Source organism: Leptonotus elevatus, chromosome 11 (assembly GCF_054856555.1).
Source record: "Leptonotus elevatus isolate MCC_2025b chromosome 11, RoL_Lele_1.0, whole genome shotgun sequence".
In the NCBI taxonomy this organism is placed as follows: Eukaryota; Metazoa; Chordata; class Actinopteri; order Syngnathiformes; family Syngnathidae; genus Leptonotus; species Leptonotus elevatus.
Genome location: NC_141249.1, coordinates 2777971 through 2796493, shown reverse-complemented (window position 1 = coordinate 2796493; position 18523 = coordinate 2777971). Strand labels below are relative to the sequence as shown.

Sequence of the window (18523 nt, the reverse complement as noted above, 5' to 3'; positions counted from 1 at the left end):
AAATTACTCCTGTCATCAAAACAGATCACAATCTTTGGAAAAAGACAACTCAGTTCTCACTTAATCGGGTGTATTCCATTGAAGTAAGTATAACAAGACCTGATTTATTGCACAGATGAGTTACCTTGTAAAAGTTTACACACCCCATCTCTGTCTTGAGTACATTATACAATACATTCAGCAACCACAAGTTGGTACTTAAGTGTCTTTATTCACGTAAACACGAACATTCTATCACATAAGGGAGAGAAAGGCAAACTCGTTGAAAAAAACCCCACTTAAGGCACATTACCTCATTTTCAAAGGAGCCCTCGATGATGACAACACAGTGACCAACAAATGTGTACACTTTGAAAAGACGCTCAACTGTAACAAGGGTAAGTTACACTCAAAATAACATCACTAAATAACATAACTGTATTTTGGGACACACAAGTGTGAGGCAGAGTGAAGATGGAATTCTGCAAAACAATGTCATTGTCAGGTCATAGTAGCTTTGGTATGACAAGGTGCTTTTTAGGTTTAAAGGTGCTAGAATAGGCCCCTCATCGACACTCTAAAAAGACAATTGTTGAACCAATTTAAGAATAAACAGAGAATTGTTGACCAACTTAATAAAATTGCTTCAAGTGGAAACACACGATTTAATTAAGTTAATCTAAAATGAATATATTAAGTTTAATAAACTCATAACTAAACTTAATAGGTTCACTTTGGATTAACTTAATTAAGTTAATGCAATCGTGTGTTACAACTTGAAGCAATTTTATTAAATTGGTCAACAATTCTGTTTAATCTTAAATTGGTTCAACAATTATTATTTTTTTTAAGTGTAGTTGCTTATGCAACAATCATTCAATAAAAAAGGAAATTGACTTTACCAAGTGAAATTGTAAACAACATATTTAAATATTACGTCTCAATGAAAGTGTGAGAGAGTGTTTTTCCACTCTTTGAAGACCTACGTGCGAATCGGTGCCTTAAACCAAGCAGTGACTGTATAAAAAGAGATGGAAATATATAATAATAGGACTTTAAATTGGCCAAGGTGTGAATGTGGGTGTGAATCAGTTCCAGCTCACCCGCTTGTTCTAACAAGAAACTTTCTCGTTAGAACGAGAAATCTTACCCGTCCTAATGAAAAAAAAACATATCACGTTAGAGCGAGAAACTTAAAAAAACAAAACGTATCTCGTCCAAACGATAAACTTTCTTGTTAGAATTGGAAACTTTCACGTAAAAAAACACTGTCCAATGCAAAGCACATCTCTGTTGTTGTTGTTTGGGGGTTTGGGGGGAATAGTAATTCAATCCAAGTGCATTATTGTCAGTATCAGTTTCACTAAAGAGAAAATGCCAAGTGCAAAAGTGCCATTTCAAAATATGTTGGCTACGTCACCTCGGTTTACAAAGTCTACGTTTGCATTTGATAGTTTTCCTATTTGTTTGAGGACAGACATGGAAATGACAGCAGGCTACTTCTGTATACCCAAGCCTGACCGCATATATTCATACACCACATAGCTGACGCTAACAGCTGGCAGCACCTTCATGAAATTAGGCAGGATGCCACGGTAAAGTCCAAAGAATCCTTCTTTCTCTAGAATCTTCCTCACCATCTGGTTCATCTGCAACTGTTCCGCACTGTCAAGAGAAGCTGAGAGGAAAAGTGATATACAGTAATGTAGTTAGCCTGAGAGCAATACACTACGAACTGATTTACAAACAAATACAAATATATATGCATAAATGCAATCGAACAGACATGGGGAAATTCTGGAATTAAACATCAAGACAGGAAAAATGAGAGAGAAAAAAAATCTATACGTGCAAATACACCAATACAATTATAGAATTTTAACAGTAAAATCTGCAAATGCAAGCCTAAAAAAATTAGTCTTTAAAAGTGATTTAAAATATGTAAACGACTCTGCATTTCTAATATTGTTTGGCATTCTGTTCCAGAGTCTTCGGAGCTTTAACTGAAAAGGCTCTACCCTTAGTTTTTTTAGTTTTTATTATTTGACTCTGGAACAGCCAACAAGGTTTGCTGAGTTCCTTTAATGCCACAAATTTTTTAAACTTGTGATTAATGACCGCCACTTACTTGGAAAGCCTGTACTGGGGGAATTTTAGTCACAACGCAGAAGACACATCCACGTCAAAATTTAGCAGTGATAAATTGAATAATAATGCATAGATTTGTGGAGACTGGGGTCAAGTTGTATTTTACAATTTTAAAAATGTGCAAAATTTCATAAGTTCTTTCATGTTAAATATTAGATAGCGCTTAATATGACAAGAAAAATGCACTGAGCTGTCACCAACGTCTTACAAATGCAATTATGCCAACTAGTGGCAGAAAAATAACCAACACAAATCAATATCACACTCGTTTTTTATAGTAGCCTACACCTTTTTAATTCTAACTAAATTTTATGAATTATTACGAAATTACTGTATCAATGTATAAAAGATGCAGCCATATTTCTAGCAGTTTTTTTTCACTTATATGTTAAGAGTATGAAAACTTAGATAATTTTCTTTTTTTACATTTTATTGTACATTTAGAAAAGATATTTAAAAAAAATACTTTTTTTTTGTAGGTACTTTCACTTTTTCTTTTATTTGTACCTTGTGCCTGCATCCTGGTGCGGACCAGAGCCAAGGGGTAACTGGCCAGCTGGCCACAAGTACTGGAGATGGTACCACAGCCCAGCAGCACCAGCACACCTGGGTTGGCTGTGTCTTTGCCATAGTGGGACAACCAAAAGTTCTTCAAGCTCTGATGATGATTCAAAAGGTAAAGGTGTGATTATAGTGCAGACACCTATCGCAATATTTAAAGAAAACAAGGCCTGGTGTGGTGCTCACCTCATAAACAGCCAAGTCTATCCCAGCATATGGAATGATGCCCAGAATATTAGGAACATAACCTTTGTAGAATGCCTTAACTCCTTCCTTTTTTAGAATTTTTTTGGCACAGTCCAACATTCCTGAGTATTGCCCTGTCTTCCTCAGGGTTAGCCTGGTCTTCATCACCTACAGTGACAAAGAATTTATTTTAAAATAAAGATGCCTTTATTATCCAAACAGCTGTTATCTATACCGCTTTCTCTTGTGACTTTTATAGTGGGGTTTTTATCCAATTGTTTAAAAAAAAATTAAGCAAATTTACTGAAAATGTGCAAAACGGACATGCGACCGTTTCCATCTGTTCTTCTTTTGCGAATATTGAGAGGTGACTCCGCCGATGTAGGTGCCGCCACCTAGACCATAGAGATGTGATCCACCAGTAATTTAAAAGAAGAAGAATGTGACAATCAGTGATACTTTAACCTTTAACAACAGGAAGCGACTGCACCGTGCGGTCACATCGTATGAGTTTGCTTTTGTAATTCTTGATAAACCGTAGCGTTTCTTTGCAGTTTTCCATCTAAAATAGCATTAATATTCACCTCTTTAATTAATTCCCAAAAGATTTCTGTTTCGTCGTCCCCCCAAACATACCTTACTTTATCGTCTGACATTGCTTTGGGACTACACAGGTAGGTGTGACGTAATATCCGGTCAAAACGTGTGACTTGTCAGCATTTATTCGCAAAACCTGTTTCCATAGCCAAAATTAGCATTTTCCTTTTTTCGATACACTTTAAAATCCACGTCCTCCAAGCGTAAAAACTTTTTGGGGTGAATTTTGGGGCCTTTTTCGAATTTCTACCGTTTCCATTAAGTTTTATTTTCGCATTTCTTGAAAATTGGAATACAAATGGGTGGATGTGAGAGCCTATGTGAACATCCTTTTCAACAAAACGAGACAGTGGATTATTAAGAAACTAGTATTTTCTATTCTGTTTGTCTCACAGAAACACACTGTTAATTGTTCCCAACACTGAGATGAACGTGAGAGGAAGAATGCCAGCTTGTTGCTCAAATCCACTACTACTTTGTGGACAGGAGTCAATCAATACATGATTGTCAAATCCTGCTTCAACATCATACAAAATCTTACCTACAGTAAACCACTGACAATGGTTGATTTGTATTCAAATACCCAGACACATAATTGATAGATTGGTATGACTATGAGAACTGCAGTCAAACTGCTACGTGTGTTTTAGAGCCCACCTCCATGGGGTAGATGGCGGTTTGTGCTGTTGCTCCAGCAAGTGATCCTGCAATGAACCTCTCATGTGTCTTGATCTTGCCTGGTTCACTGGCCAGCATCTTCTTATACTAGTGACACAGAGGATCAGTGAAAGTCAGTGAAAGGAAACATCAATATATAAACCTGAAAAACACAGCAAACAAAGCACTGAACAAAGGGGAAGTCAACCCAAAAACTTTCTTAACAATAATATGCTCTATGTGCCCTCACTAGTCTAAAGGCGGTATTCTGATTAATATTGGGTTTGTGGAATAGGAGTTAAGCAGCATAATCCACCTGTTTTTATCCATTTCAAGGGGCAGCCATTTTGCTACTTGCTGTCGACTGAAAAGGACATCACTGTTGCTCAGGGCTCAGGTAACGATCAATCACGGCGCAACCTGTTTTTTTTTTTTTAGATGAGCTGTGATTGGTTGTTACCTGAGCCCTGAGTGACTGTGATGTCATTTTCAGTCTACAGCAAGTAGCAAAATGGCCGCCCCCTGAGATGGATAAAAACGTGTGGATTTTGCTGCCTAACTCATATTCCACAAACTCAGTAATAATCAGAATGGCGTGTTTAGACTAGTGGGGCACATACAACATAACATACTGTATTATTGTAAAGATTATTTTTGGTTTGCCTTTGCCTTTAACTCATTCACTCCCAGCCGTTTTCACTGAAGCAACCCCTTTCGCTCCCGGCTGTTTTACTGGATTTTTGCTGATTTTGAAAGGCCCACAGAATATTGAGTTCTATTGCTATAAAAACATGGAACCTACCAAAAGAAAGATTTGAGTCTATTTCGATCTGTTTCTGTTTTGCAGCAATTAGCTTTAGAATATAGCTATGTTTCATCATTATTCACAAATCTGTGTAAAACAGTGGGGGAAAGAGCTTTTTTGCAACATGGTCCTGCCTGGTTGGGCTCTTATACTCTGCTGCCACCTGCTGGCCGTTTTTTTAATAACTGCCATTGCTTTAAGCGTCCGCTTCAGGTCAGAGGCTGCATCAAAGCCTTCTGTATGCTCTAGCATAAAAAAAACATAAAAACGCATAAATATGTTTTTGGGACCATGGCAGTATTTAAAATAGAAAGTTTTTATACGTTTTGGGGAGCAAATTATTTTAAAATAACTTTCATTTTGTGCACCAACCGCTAACTCATATTAGCCGTTCCAAGTCATGACCACCAAATATATAGATAAGTGGTAGCTGGTAAGTAGAATATTATTGACAGTCCCGACTTATAATGCATCCAAAATGTACAGTGCATGAAACTGTAGATTTGCGTACACTTCAGTATTGTCAGGCCAAACGTTCTTGGCCATCTTTCCTCTACCATGCAGAAAATAACATTGCTACCATTAGGAGAACTGTTGTCATTTATACTAGTCTTTATTCTCGTCTTTTTTTTTGTGAAATTTTTTTGCTGGAGTGGTCCGACAAAGTCCCTAAATATAGCACAAACTTGTCCACACTGCAGACACAAGTCGTAGCTCTTATATTTTATTTTCATCGTTATTATGAGGGCCGCTCAGAGACTGTGGGCGGGCCGGATTTGGCCCCCTAGCCGCACTTTGGCTAAGTCTGCCCTAAGCCAAATTTGCCAAACTGACAAGATAGCTACAAGCTGAACACTCATTCCTTTTACAAACACTCAAACACAATTGCAAAAACTATAGATTGATTTATTCATTACCTTCTCGTAGGTCATGAATTTAATGGATGTTTCTGGGGCGATCTTTAGTACATTAATACCATTTCCTCGCCATAAAGACGCCAAGCCTCCTTCTTTCACCATTTGCTTGAAACCACTGAGCAGGTTGATTTGGTTGCTCTTGGAAGCATGGACCTGTAAATAAAGAGTCATTGTGACTATCCACGACGGTGAAAAGGTTACCCAAAAACAAAGTGAAGACAGTTTGAACCAAATACGTGTTGACACACCTGCATGAAGACCTTCATTCTGTCCAGAGGGGCAGTACCTGTACGGGACACTGCCCCGGCCATGGCCCCGGCAGACAGCTGCTTCCACCACAAACCTGTGGTCTTCTCCTCTTCGGTAAACTCATCAGGGATGGTGAGGCTGTCGCCTATGTCCAGCACCTGGACACAATGCATTTGTGTATATAATTTCATAACAAACAATAAGGGATAGACCGATAATTGGCCTAACCGGTTATCGGCGCAGATATTGGGCTATTTGACGAATATCGGTATTGTCATTTAAAAATCTGACGGCCGATAAAAGGTCAATCTAAAACCATTTTAATCTCAGGGAATTATTTATTCAAACTTGCATTTAACTTTATAAGAGATACTTCTAACCCTGGGAACCTTCTGAACCTTTTGTTTTTGTTCGACATTAAACAAATAATTGTTAAAGTTAAGATTTGGAGTATTTTTAAATTTTTGAAAAATATTTAATGTAGAAAACTATTGAGAGCTATAGTATTTACTTGTTTAAGTTTCCATTTAACTTTTTAAGACATACTGATAACCTTGGGAGCTCTCTGAACATTTTGTTAGAAATGTAAAATGAAATCTATTGTCTAAGATTTTTTTTTTTATCTACATTTTGAAATGTCTGAAAAATTGTTCAATAAACATGTTTTAAGACATTACAACAAAGTCAAGATTGGTATTTGTATTTTGAAAAAAAATAGTCTTGCCCCCCTTTTTATGGAAAATGAATATAGGCTCCAAATATAGGTTATCGGCCTCAATGGCCACAAATAATCTATCTCTACAAACAATATCATTTCTATTAATTTTTTTTTTTACATCATCAGAAAATCAGATTTGATGATTAAAATGAGAGCTTCGCTACAATTTTTAATACAGTGTTAGGTTAAGATTGACAGGATACTGTGGCTATAAAAATTTATTTAGCGCTACTATAACCTTAATTTTTCTTTGTAAATGTGATTGTTGAGGTAGATACATCATATTTTTTTTAAATATACACTGAGCAGCCAAAACAATACAAACACTTTAGCCTTTCATAGAGCTCTTGTCCAAAGTTATATGAAAAATATTGCATTCATATACATGTTTATATGTTTAATGCACTCTTTCAGCTAAATGAGGTAAGAAAATAAAGCACAGTTCTACAGCACAGCAAACTACAACCACAATAATCAATGAGTAAATTGTTTAATTTATACACTTCAAACTGTGTCTTCCAAACTTAATGAATTTTCTCAAAAGTATACAGTATATCAACGTTAGGACAGAACACAAAAAAACTGCACCCTAAATAATCTTTAAGATGATAATTGTTTTGACATATAGCAATTGTTAATATTATTACTATAAGTGTATTTTCCTGGATGTTTTCTGTCCATGGCTTAAGAACAAGTATGCATATTTTCGTATTTAACTTGGAATGTTTCAAAATCACTGACTCACAGCTTCAATTGGACTAGCAAAATGTGATACAAATAAAAATAATAAATTGTATAACTTCCCAAAAAAACACTCGCTAAATGAGTCAAGCTGGCAGTGGTTCAAGTTTTGTTCATTTCATTAAAGGAAATGACAAAGAAGCCACATTCAGATTTCCTTCTGATCACATAATGACGCGGTTTGTGTTCTTCTTGCACAAACAATAAAAAAAAGAAAAAAATATGAACACTTTCTTCATGGAGCTTTCCAATATGTTTCATACCAAAAAAATAGGAGGAGCACCAACCACTTAAAATAGACAAGAAGACCACAGTAGCCTAGCCTAGCCTGTGTAGTGTGTTTTTTTTTAAACTTGCAATTTCCAAGCAAAGTCATACAAAGATCTCACTGGCAGGTAAAGTCATAGACACGTTTGTCAAGTTGAAGAACCTACCATATCCACCTACAACTCATAAATGGCTCTGTCATCATCAAAGTCTAGAAAAAAATGCTTCCTCTGTTGTGGGTGCTGCTGCTGCTTCGGAGGCTACAGCAGAGCCATTGCCATCTCAAATGGTATGATCCAAAAATTCAGTATGGTAATGTATCCCTTCAAAAACTGGTCCGGATCCTGGAAATTAGGTTTCCGGTTAGATGACGTGCTTCCAAAAAAGAGAAATACCGATTCTTGTGGTCACTGTGAAGGTGTTTGCATGCCATCACTTGTAATAACACGCCGATCTCTGCTTCAGTCTCAATACATCTCTCTTTGCCCTGTCCCCATCTAGACTCACATCCTCTTGCTTGTTTTGTCCCAATCCCCTTGACAACCTAATCCCTCAGGTCAGATTTAAATTAGCTTTATCTATGCCAAGATTAGTAACCACACATTTATCTAAAGTTGTGACTGAGCAGTGGCATCCAACCTCAGAGCTTAGCCATTGATGAGAACTGGCTACGTTTCAGGCATGCAACAGACGGGTCAAGGGGTATTTATAAACAGACAAAAACTTCAATTGTTTTACTAAGGAATTTGGAATGCTGCATTCTCAATTTGAAATGGGATTCTTGAGTGCAGTTTTTGTTCTTATGAATGTTCGAACCCCTGATGTAAATGAATTATTTTGAAATAATGGCTAAAAAGATGCATGTTCATTACATATTTGAGCATGTCCTCCATTAATTTTGTTCAGTGTTGCTGTGGAGATCTTGTTTGAAAATAATGTAGTCACAGTGTTTAGTTTCTGTATAATTTCCTATTATTTTCTTGGGAGAACACATCTTCTCTGCAGAGGTGGCAAAAAAAATGTAAAAACCCTGCCACAGTTTGACTTTAGCCCCTTGTGCTAGCTAGCTAGCTCCCTAGCAGGTAACTAAACACCCAGAAAGCTAGCTAAGGAGTGTTAGATTATTAACATTGTTTTTCTGTTTCGATTTATATTTGAACCGTTTTGGATATTAGTTAGAGCTGTGTAATAATAAGATAACAGTTAATTCATATGTTAAGTCAATCTATAGTCCTTTGTTCTCTTGCCTGGGAAAGAGGAAGGTAACAGGTTTCTTTTCTATATTATCTAAAGGGAGTATAGTTGGTACCAGTCTCCGTTCGGTCAAAGAGAGTCCAAGGACAGGCTGATATACTGCTGTTCAAGTCTAATCTGATTTGTACCTATGGGAACTTGCTGAAGGGAGGGGAGAGGGATTTTCTTGTATTCACTGATTTTCAATAAATGTACTGTGTGCTGGAGGAGGAGACACACTTTTAAACAGATCACTGCTTGGGTGTCTTCATTTGTGTGATCAGAAGCTTCTGACTAATTACTTTTGCAAAGGGACTTCTTCACCAGAATCTCACCATTCAATTTATTGAACACGCAAAGAGTACAATAATTTTGTCTACTCTATCAGGAGCTTGCTAGCTAGCACCTGGGCCTAAAGCCAAACAGAGGCAGGGTTTTTACTTTCTGGACTTCGATTTGCCACCTCTGCTTCTCTGCAAATGAGACTCTGATCATATACATTACGTATTTAGTCTTTATGTTTGTATTTGGCAATTTAAAGGGCACTGAAATAAGATCTTGCAAACTAATCTTTTTATTTTATATTTTGGAGAAAAATTAAATAGTAGTGACTTTTTGGGTGTCATCAAGTTGCAATTGTGATTGGACACGTTTTGTACATACCGTGGTGTGTTTCCAATATCGAACAATGTCCTCAAGGTTGGTGGCTGTAGTCAACAGGAAATGCTCCTTCCATTCATTCCAGTCCACAGTCATGGTGCCATCTCCATCAATACTGCACAAAAACACAAAAGCAGTAGTAGGTATGAAAGCCCATTCCTGCCAGTAAAAAGAGAAAAAAGAAAAGAAAAAAGGAATTGTACCCACAGTTTACTAATCTGTACCCAACTACCCACAGTTTACTAATCTGTTCCCACAGTTTATAGCATGTCAAAAACAAAGAAGAACACTCAAATATATAGATACAAGTTTGATTTATTTGAAAACTGGAGTAGTGTTGAGTGTGAAACAGGAGAGAAACTCCATGCTATTTTGATTTTGTGGAAATGAAAATGAGAGCAGGTTAAAATCTGTGTTTTGTTTTTTTAATTGAAGGCAACGAGGAAACTAGCGTCTTCACCAATGCAACAATGTGAAAACACTGTCATCATCAGGCCAGAAAATGCAATTGCGTGTTAGGTTTGATAATATAGGGTAATAGACAAGAGCCAGCCGTATAGCCAACTTCAGCGTCGCTGCTCATTTGAGTTTTCCATCGTTTGTAGAGTACATAACTAATCCTCACATTAAAATTTACCAATTTCTCCCATCAGACAAAGCGCTTGTGGAAGCTAAACTGAATACTGAATAGGTTTGCCGATATTGGAGTATCTATGGCAAGAGCCAAAGTGCTTCACGGTTCGTGTGCACTACCATTACATGTTAGCATTAATAGCTTGTTGCCTGAGCTAAAACAAATGTCACAATTTGACAGTATGCTGGCTGCCGCAGGGATTCCTGTCCCGACAAATCGTTATTGGTCGGTGTGGTGTACTCAAAGAATCACCTTGTATTTCTTATTTTATTTACTTTATGGCAATTTTAGCACAGAGAGCTATTAAACAGTATCCATATAATGCGTGAAGCACTCTGGCTCTCACCATAGATCCTCCTATACACATTATTCAGTTTAGCTTCCACAAGCGCTTCGTCTGTAATCCTTTGGTTTTGTCTTTTTTTAACTGGCTGGAATGGGCTTCCATAAGTAGGGGACTCGACATTTGTGATAAACTCATTCACTCCCAGCCATTTTCACTGAAGCAACCCCCTTTACTCCCGGCTGTTTTACTGGACTTTGACTGATATTGCAAGGCCCACATAATATTGAGTTATATTTCTATAAAAACATGGAACCATCCAAAAGAAAGATTAGAGTCTCCTTTTTCATCAGGAAAAAAAAGTATATTTGTATCTGTTTCGGTTTTGCAGCAATTAGCATTAGAATATAGTTAAGTTTCATCAAAATTCACATTCCTGGTGAAAACATTGACAAAAAAAGCTTGTTGCAACATGGCCCTGGTTGATCTCTTATACTCTGTTGCCATCTGCTGGCCGTTTTTGTAATAACTACCATTTCTTCAAGCATTCTCTTTAGTTTAGAGGCTGCATCAAAGCCTTCTGTATCACCAAACACAACGCTAGTGTTTTTTATCAATGACAAAGTTGCTGGGGATCAGTAGTCTCCGGTCAGCTTAGAACAACGGAATGAAAAACGTGTTAATACTTCAAGATCGCCAATTTGCTTATTTCACTTTCAATCAAAGAAGGACTCTGCCTCAGACAGATCATGCAATCATCATGCAGAAGCCGATCGTCCGGGCCAGCCAGCCCACTGCCCCATAAAACCCCAGAGATGCTGAGCGTCCAATAGGCAGGATAAAGCCTAGCATTTATGCAATGACCGTCTAGTTTCGCGCAGTGAAAAAAGCCATTCTACACTTTGCCATCGAAGTAGTTGACGCTCAGCATCCAGCTGTGTGGAAGCGCATTTTGGGGGAGGCTGAGCTCCCCGTGCAATCTTAAGCCTGGATATCTCACTGAGCGGCACAGGCTTTGCGCTTGTAGCGAGTATTGCGTTTTCGGCAAGCTTCATTCAATGTTGCAAAACATTGCAAAAACACTTGTCACACCCTCTCAAATCCTCTTTATGCTCTCAAACTGTTAATTTTTTTGTTGCAAAGAAATTTTGAACATGTTCAAAATTTGAGAATAGTGTTTTTGAACCATGAGCAAATTGGCACACATTTTACATAAATTAATCTCACATTTAACCACCAAAAAATATCATAAAATAATGTACAGTATATTGTTTCAATTAAGTCACAAATGTACTGACTCCATTTGAAATCAGGGCTTGAACTTATGTATTTGCAAGAAGCCAATTGGCTCATTCTGTTGTTTGAAAGGCAACAAGTTTATTGTACAGTTTGCCAGCATTAAATTTGTCTGCTTTGTTAGTATAAGATGCTGGCATAGATTGCCAAAAATTTGTTTCTGATTAACATAAATACATTTAAAAAAAATTAGGGATGGGCAAGTAACTGATACCAGGACACATTTCAGGGTATTGGTACTTGCGACGGATATCAGAACTGGTATCAGTCCCCGCTACGGGGGCTACGGTAAGAGAGCACAAAAGTTTTCAATTGCGCTCAACAATTTAATTAGCTCTGAAGTGCAGACAGATCTTTGTATACTATATAGTATATCGTCATTGACTACAGCACTGCTATGAGATGAATGACCAACGGAAAACGTGAAACAGAGCATCCTTCCAAATTGAGGAACTTTTAACATGGTAGATATTACTAAATTACTTTAAACACTATTGTATTATATTGAATTATTTCCACTTCACTGAGGAATAAGCGGCTCAGAATATGGATGGATGGATGGATGGATGGATGGATGGATGGATGGATTCCTTAAAAGGAAATTGTACAACCACATATTTTGATTGGGACTTTTTTTTCCCTGGCCACTGGATTATTCGTTTCATTTTATTTATCTTTTTTTTTTAATTCATTTTATTGTGTGCTCTAAGAAAAAAGACTTTTATGAGCAAATCTAAAAAATAAAATTGCCATTAATTTCAAGCAATTTTAAGGAAATTTGCTATAATTGGGATATATAGGTCTTTAAAAAAATCTTCATTGTTTTGGGGGAAATTTTATGTATCTAAGTACTAATGGTATCGGCACTGGTGAGTACTGAAGATTTGAGTACCGGTATCAAGAAAAGTGGTATCGTACATCCCTAAAAAATACAACAAATAACTAACTAAAACTAATTATACAACAAAAACAAAAATAATAATGCTGTGAACATACTTTTCCTTTATTTTATTTTTTTAAATATTTTTTTCACTTTTAACCAAATTACAAAAGGCCTAGGCTTTAACAAAATCTGATTTTTACCCCTTCCAGATTGATACTGCATGACTCTTTTGTAGTCTGAACAATGATGGAAAATGTATACAAGTTCCTCATTTTAACACATATAACCTGTGTTTTAAAGAATTAACATTTCATGATGAATAAGAATAAATGAGAGAAGAAGGGCCCTTTTGGTCAGAACAAGTGTTTGAGGGCCTGATGCCAAAGGACCTCGTTCTCCTTTTCGAAAGAAATGTTTTGAACCAGTGTGTGCTTTTTCCCCTTGTCTTAAGAACAGATTTTGCTTCAACCCTCACAACAGTCACAAAGCACATGAAATCCGATTTTTGCAAGACGGAATAAAAACACATTCGGGCGGTAGTTTCATATTGCATCTCTGAACATCTTAAACACAGATCGGTTTTGACTATCTCTGACGTCACTCTACGCGGTATACAAGACCCAAAGCACCAGACTAGAGAACGCTGTCAGCACCCCATCGGTTCTACCTGCCCAACTACGTTAGTCAAACGGCTCCACTACCCTGTCAGTTCTTCACATGCGCAATCGGAAACAGTGAATTATTGGTTGTACTATGAATATGTACATTTTACGGTCCTCACACGCTTAACGCACACAGTAAAAAAAATGTCGCAATCATATGATGTCAAACACTACACATGCTGCTATTCCAACGTTGTTGCTATAGCAACCTTTTGGATACGGGTCAATATTGTGGCCCAGGACCAGATTGCAATTGGACACTTGCTAAAAAACAGTGTGGACAGTCAGCCCTAGAAATCGAATTTTGAGGAGGAATCCGACTGGAATCAGATATGCCTGCAGTCTGTGACCACAAAACCAAGATATGAACTGAACCATGGATTTTGTGAACCATTCCATCTGTAATCTGAGCATATGCTATATACTTTTTTTGTCTTCGCGCTGGTGTGATGATATCCGAATTGAATAGCCAATTGAAAGCGGAATTGTGTAACTTGTCTAGCATCACCATAGGGAGCACTCAAAAATACCTTTGTAGGATCTTCTCTGCTTCCTCCTTGCCGATGTCCAGTCCAAGCTCTACGAGGGACTGCTTGATCTCCATGAAGTCTATTTGACCTGTTCAAAAATAAAAAATAAATAAAAATGAAACCATTCAGCCAAATCATGGCGTTTTCACTGACCCATGATAATCCCTGTTGGCAGAAATCCTTCACATTACCATCATTGTTTTTGTCTAAGCTCTTGAACGTCAGTTGTAGCTTCTTCTCGTGTTCCTTCAGGTACTTGGAGAATTCGTCAAAGTCAAGCCCTTCATCTTGGTCCTGGTCTCCAGACGAAACTATTTTCTTAAAGGAAAATAAATATTGGTACAAAGCTGTTTTTATCAATTAGGTTTCAGTGTCAATAAACAAGATGATACTACTTTAACAGCTAAATAATCACTCTTTAAAGGGTGCCCTTCCATCACCAACTACCACCATTGTTTTATGCATAACATATGTTAAAATGAGTCTGTGACCTGTTTTAACTGTGACATCTATGCAGTTTGTGGGTTGCATGCAATTGCAAATAAAATGCAAAAGGCTTTTGCAAAACTCTCAGGTTTGAATTCAGCGCTGTTGTGACGTAGGATCATTACTCATTCATTATTCAAAATCATGCCCAAATCATGGTTGCTACACACCCATTCAACTCAAGAAAAGTGACTGTGGCTGACTTTGGAGAAACGCCTAAGCATTTTCGGAATCAGAATTGTGCTGTGTTAGGCACATTTCATTCATCGTGTGTGTACAGGGTGGGCCACAAGTTGGTTTACAGCAACTTCATTATCTGTTTGTGTTTTGGACAGATATGAAGATTGTTGCAAGGTGAAGGTGGGCATTTTGAGTACTTGAGATTAAATATTCAATGAAAATGTAAATATGCAAATAAAATGGATGTATATATGTCAAATGTGTAAGTGTTAACTGTAACCCTACAGTTGACCCACTTTCAGCAAATGTGCATATTGCATAGCTAAGCCCTTACAGTAAGTTTTTTTTTTTTAATCAAAAGCATTTATAAACACACAATCAAGGTCACGAGCTTTTGTTAAACACCAGTGTCAACATAAACAATTTCACTTTATAACATACTATAACTCTTATTTGTTTTAGTTTTCTCTGTATGTTTGAATTACTTGGGTTGTACAGAGTGCCCTTGTTTACATCCTGAGTCTGACATATATATAGAGGTTATGGGCAGAGCACAGTGAAAGACTATGTTGTCGCACGGCACATGTTGGCACGCTTAGCTACGTACTTGAAATTTTTAATTTGGGTGCTTTAGAATTTGGATTAATTGCTGGCAGCACAGTGCAGACTAGTTTGTTAGCACATTTGCCTCATTTTCTAAAAGGCAGAATTTGTTAAAAATAGTGTGTGTGTGTGGGGGGGGGGGTGTGTATGTGTATGTGTGTATGTGTGTATGTGGGGGAGGGGGGGGGGGGGTTGTTTTTTTTTAAACCAGGACATGAATGCTGCTGTACTGGTCCTGTACAGGACGGGATCTGAGGTAGACCACCACCTTGGAGTTGTTGCCATGGAGATTTCTGCACGGCCAACTGGGCCTGGTTTGGTTGAGGACCCACTCCCCTCATGGCATCTTCTTGCAGTGCTTCAACTTGTTAAATGGACCACATTGGCCTGACTTTACTGTGTAAATTGTTGCTCATTCGGCATTCATTGCAACCTGGCCATCCTAGAAGGGGGATTTCCACATTTGTGGCCCCTTCTCAATATTTCTTCTTTTTTTTTTTCTTGCCCTTTTGTAATCAGTGAATGTTGTTAATATTTGTCAAATGTGGGTATGTGAATCTCTCTGAGACTCTTTTGCAATTAAGCACTATATAAATAAACTTGACTTGACATTCACACCATCACAGCACAGTGGACGACTGGTTAGCACATCCTCACTTCCTCAAACCTCACAGTTCTCAGGTTCAGGATTTGAATCCAGTCTCCGGCCTTCTTGTGTATGAAAGGTGTTTTCTATGTATACTCCCCACTCTTCAAAAACTTGCATGTTAAGGTAATTAAAGATCCATGGAAATTAGAATGTGAATGTTTGTTGTTTGTCTATCTGTGCCCTGCTATTGGCTGGCCACCAAGAAGTCAGCTGGAATCACGTGATCTTTAGGCTACTATTTTTTTTCCATTTGATAGTTTATTCATGGGACAAAGGTTTTTCTCATATAAATCTTTCCAGTATTTCAGACTCTACCGCTGAGGTTGAGTAGGAAAGTCGAAAGTGAAAGACAACGGCACATTCGATTTATGTCGCCGTCGTAGGAGTAGAACTCCGTCGTAACAACACCCCTGTGTTGGTAAGACTTTTAGCCTAAAACACATGTTTTATGTTTTCAGTAACCCCCCCGCGATCCAGTCACTGCCTGCACGCAAAATGATGGCCAATTTCAAAATATGATATGTTCTTAGCGACTGTAGTCAGGATTGTATTGTGCAATGTAGATAGAAGTATTTATGACAGGGGGTCCAGTTACCTGAGCCGCTCCTTTCCGGGTCTGAATGCCCATTGCAGCCAGGCCTGCCTTCAGTTCCGATACATCCACTTTTCCATCCTTGTTCGTGTCGAGTTTGGCGAACAGCTCCTCGTAGGTTTTGGACACATCCGATGCGCACTGGCAGTCTGTAAAAAACATTTTTCTAACTATATGAGACATGGTTTACTCGAGGAACGGAAGTTGTACGGCTATGCAGCAAATACACTGCTGTGGTTTCGGTTCCGTGTAAATTCTGGTGGATTTCCGCAAAGACGCGCGTCGTACAGAAGACAACACAATTGGGAGATACTTGCACTGACTACACTAAGTAAATAAGAAAGTTGATATTGTAGGGAAGGAGGAGCGTGTGTGTGTGAAAGAGAAAGAAAGGTAGTGAACACAACACATAATCTGACTTTGCCTTAGAGACCTCCTCTTTTTAGTGCTCGCATACACAGATGAGGCAGACACACCCTTCAGCATTAGCACTGCTACTGCTGGGTCAGTATGCAGGACCGGCCCTAGTGAATGTGGCGCACGAGGCGAGATTTTATCTATATAAATATAATATATAAGTTCGCATCTCGACAGCGTGGTGCATTTTCGGTAGGCGGCTGGTAGCCTGCTACGAACTTGTCATTGAAAACGTATGGAGTCTAACGGGGGAAGCGCTGATTTGCTACATCAAAAAACTTCCAGAAATTTGTTTTTTTCAATCAATTTTGTCATTTTTCCCCCTTCTTTTTTTCTGGTTTGTATAATGATCATTTTTACAGTGTTAAATTAATCATGTTTTAGTAGCTCTATGCGAGTTGTCACCTGTCATATTGACTCGTTCTGATGACTATTAAATATTACAGTTTTTTACGATTGCTTAAACACAAAATAGAAAATAAGGCTCAGATTTTAAAAACACTACAACGCAATTAGCACAAGCATGCACACAAGATGCAGAACATCTCACATCCTGTGCAAAACGAATCACTCTTGTCAAAATTATAAACACATGTAGGCTATATAAACTATCTTATGTTACTATATGACATACACGTGTCATAAGGTTTAACTCTGTTTGAACCAGTTACACACTGCTATGCTTAACTTAAAAAACTTTAAGCAGTTACTATAAGCCATGAACACAAAGAAAGTACAAATGTACAATATGATAAATTATTCAAACACAAGATCAATGCCACACTCTATCGAAAATAGGATTTATTTGTTTTCATATAACCAAAATGAGTCAATATAGACAATCACAACAAAATGTTTCCCAACACTGTAAACCCAGAAAATGGTCAAATAAAAATACTGTACTACCAGTACAGGTTAAATTTGCTGTAAAGTATAAATCAATAAATAAATAAATTGCCTAGTTCAGGGGTAGGCCACCCTTGTCCTAGAGAGCCGCAGACCTGTGTATTTTAGATGTCTCCCTTGTCCAACATAGGTGAGGATTGTTATCAGGCTTCTCCATAGCTTGCTGATGAGCTGATCATTTGAATCACCTGTGTTGGAGAAGAGAGATATCTAAGGCCCCGTCCAGACTGAAGCAAACAAATCTCTTACACACAGAAGCATTTCAAAACTTGCGTGTGTCCAAAAGGAGACGCAGAGGACGTTTAACAGCTGTAATGTATATGCCAAGTCTGGAGTGGCACTGTAGCGCAGCCACAGGGAGTTAGCAGAAAGCGTAGAAGAAGAATCAGCGAAGAAGACGGACACTACTTTACTTTGTTGCAATCTACAGAAGAAACATGGCTTTGCATGTATCAAAACAACATGAAAAAGACGAACACAGGAGAAGTAACAATGGCGGGTGATTCAAGTACAACAACGCTTGTTGAACGTGGAAATAAAGAAGCAAAATATTTTGCTGCAAAAGCATAAGCAGGCTAAGGAGGCTGTGCAAAACGACTACGACACGGCTATCCGCCATTATTGTTGACAGGCTGACGGTCACGCAAGAATTGGCGCATACGTCATCAATCTGCAACAATGCGT

At 37.9% G+C, this 18523-nt stretch overlaps 1 protein-coding gene across 1 annotated transcript; it reads right to left on the bottom strand.

The window, feature by feature from the left end:
• Positions 1 to 191: 191 nt before the first annotated feature.
• On the bottom strand, positions 192 to 16967 carry LOC147165188 (mitochondrial adenyl nucleotide antiporter SLC25A24-like). Its single transcript, XM_086089964.1, has 10 exons — positions 16520 to 16967; positions 14198 to 14324; positions 14007 to 14094; positions 9722 to 9833; positions 6099 to 6257; positions 5851 to 6003; positions 4129 to 4236; positions 2875 to 3042; positions 2635 to 2785; positions 192 to 1657 (listed from the first exon to the last, which is right to left on the bottom strand). Exons 1-10 carry the CDS (start codon positions 16697 to 16699, stop codon positions 1476 to 1478), a joined length of 1428 nt encoding a protein of 475 aa, XP_085946090.1. The 5' UTR covers positions 16700 to 16967; the 3' UTR covers positions 192 to 1475.
• Positions 16968 to 18523: the final 1556 nt, after the last annotated feature.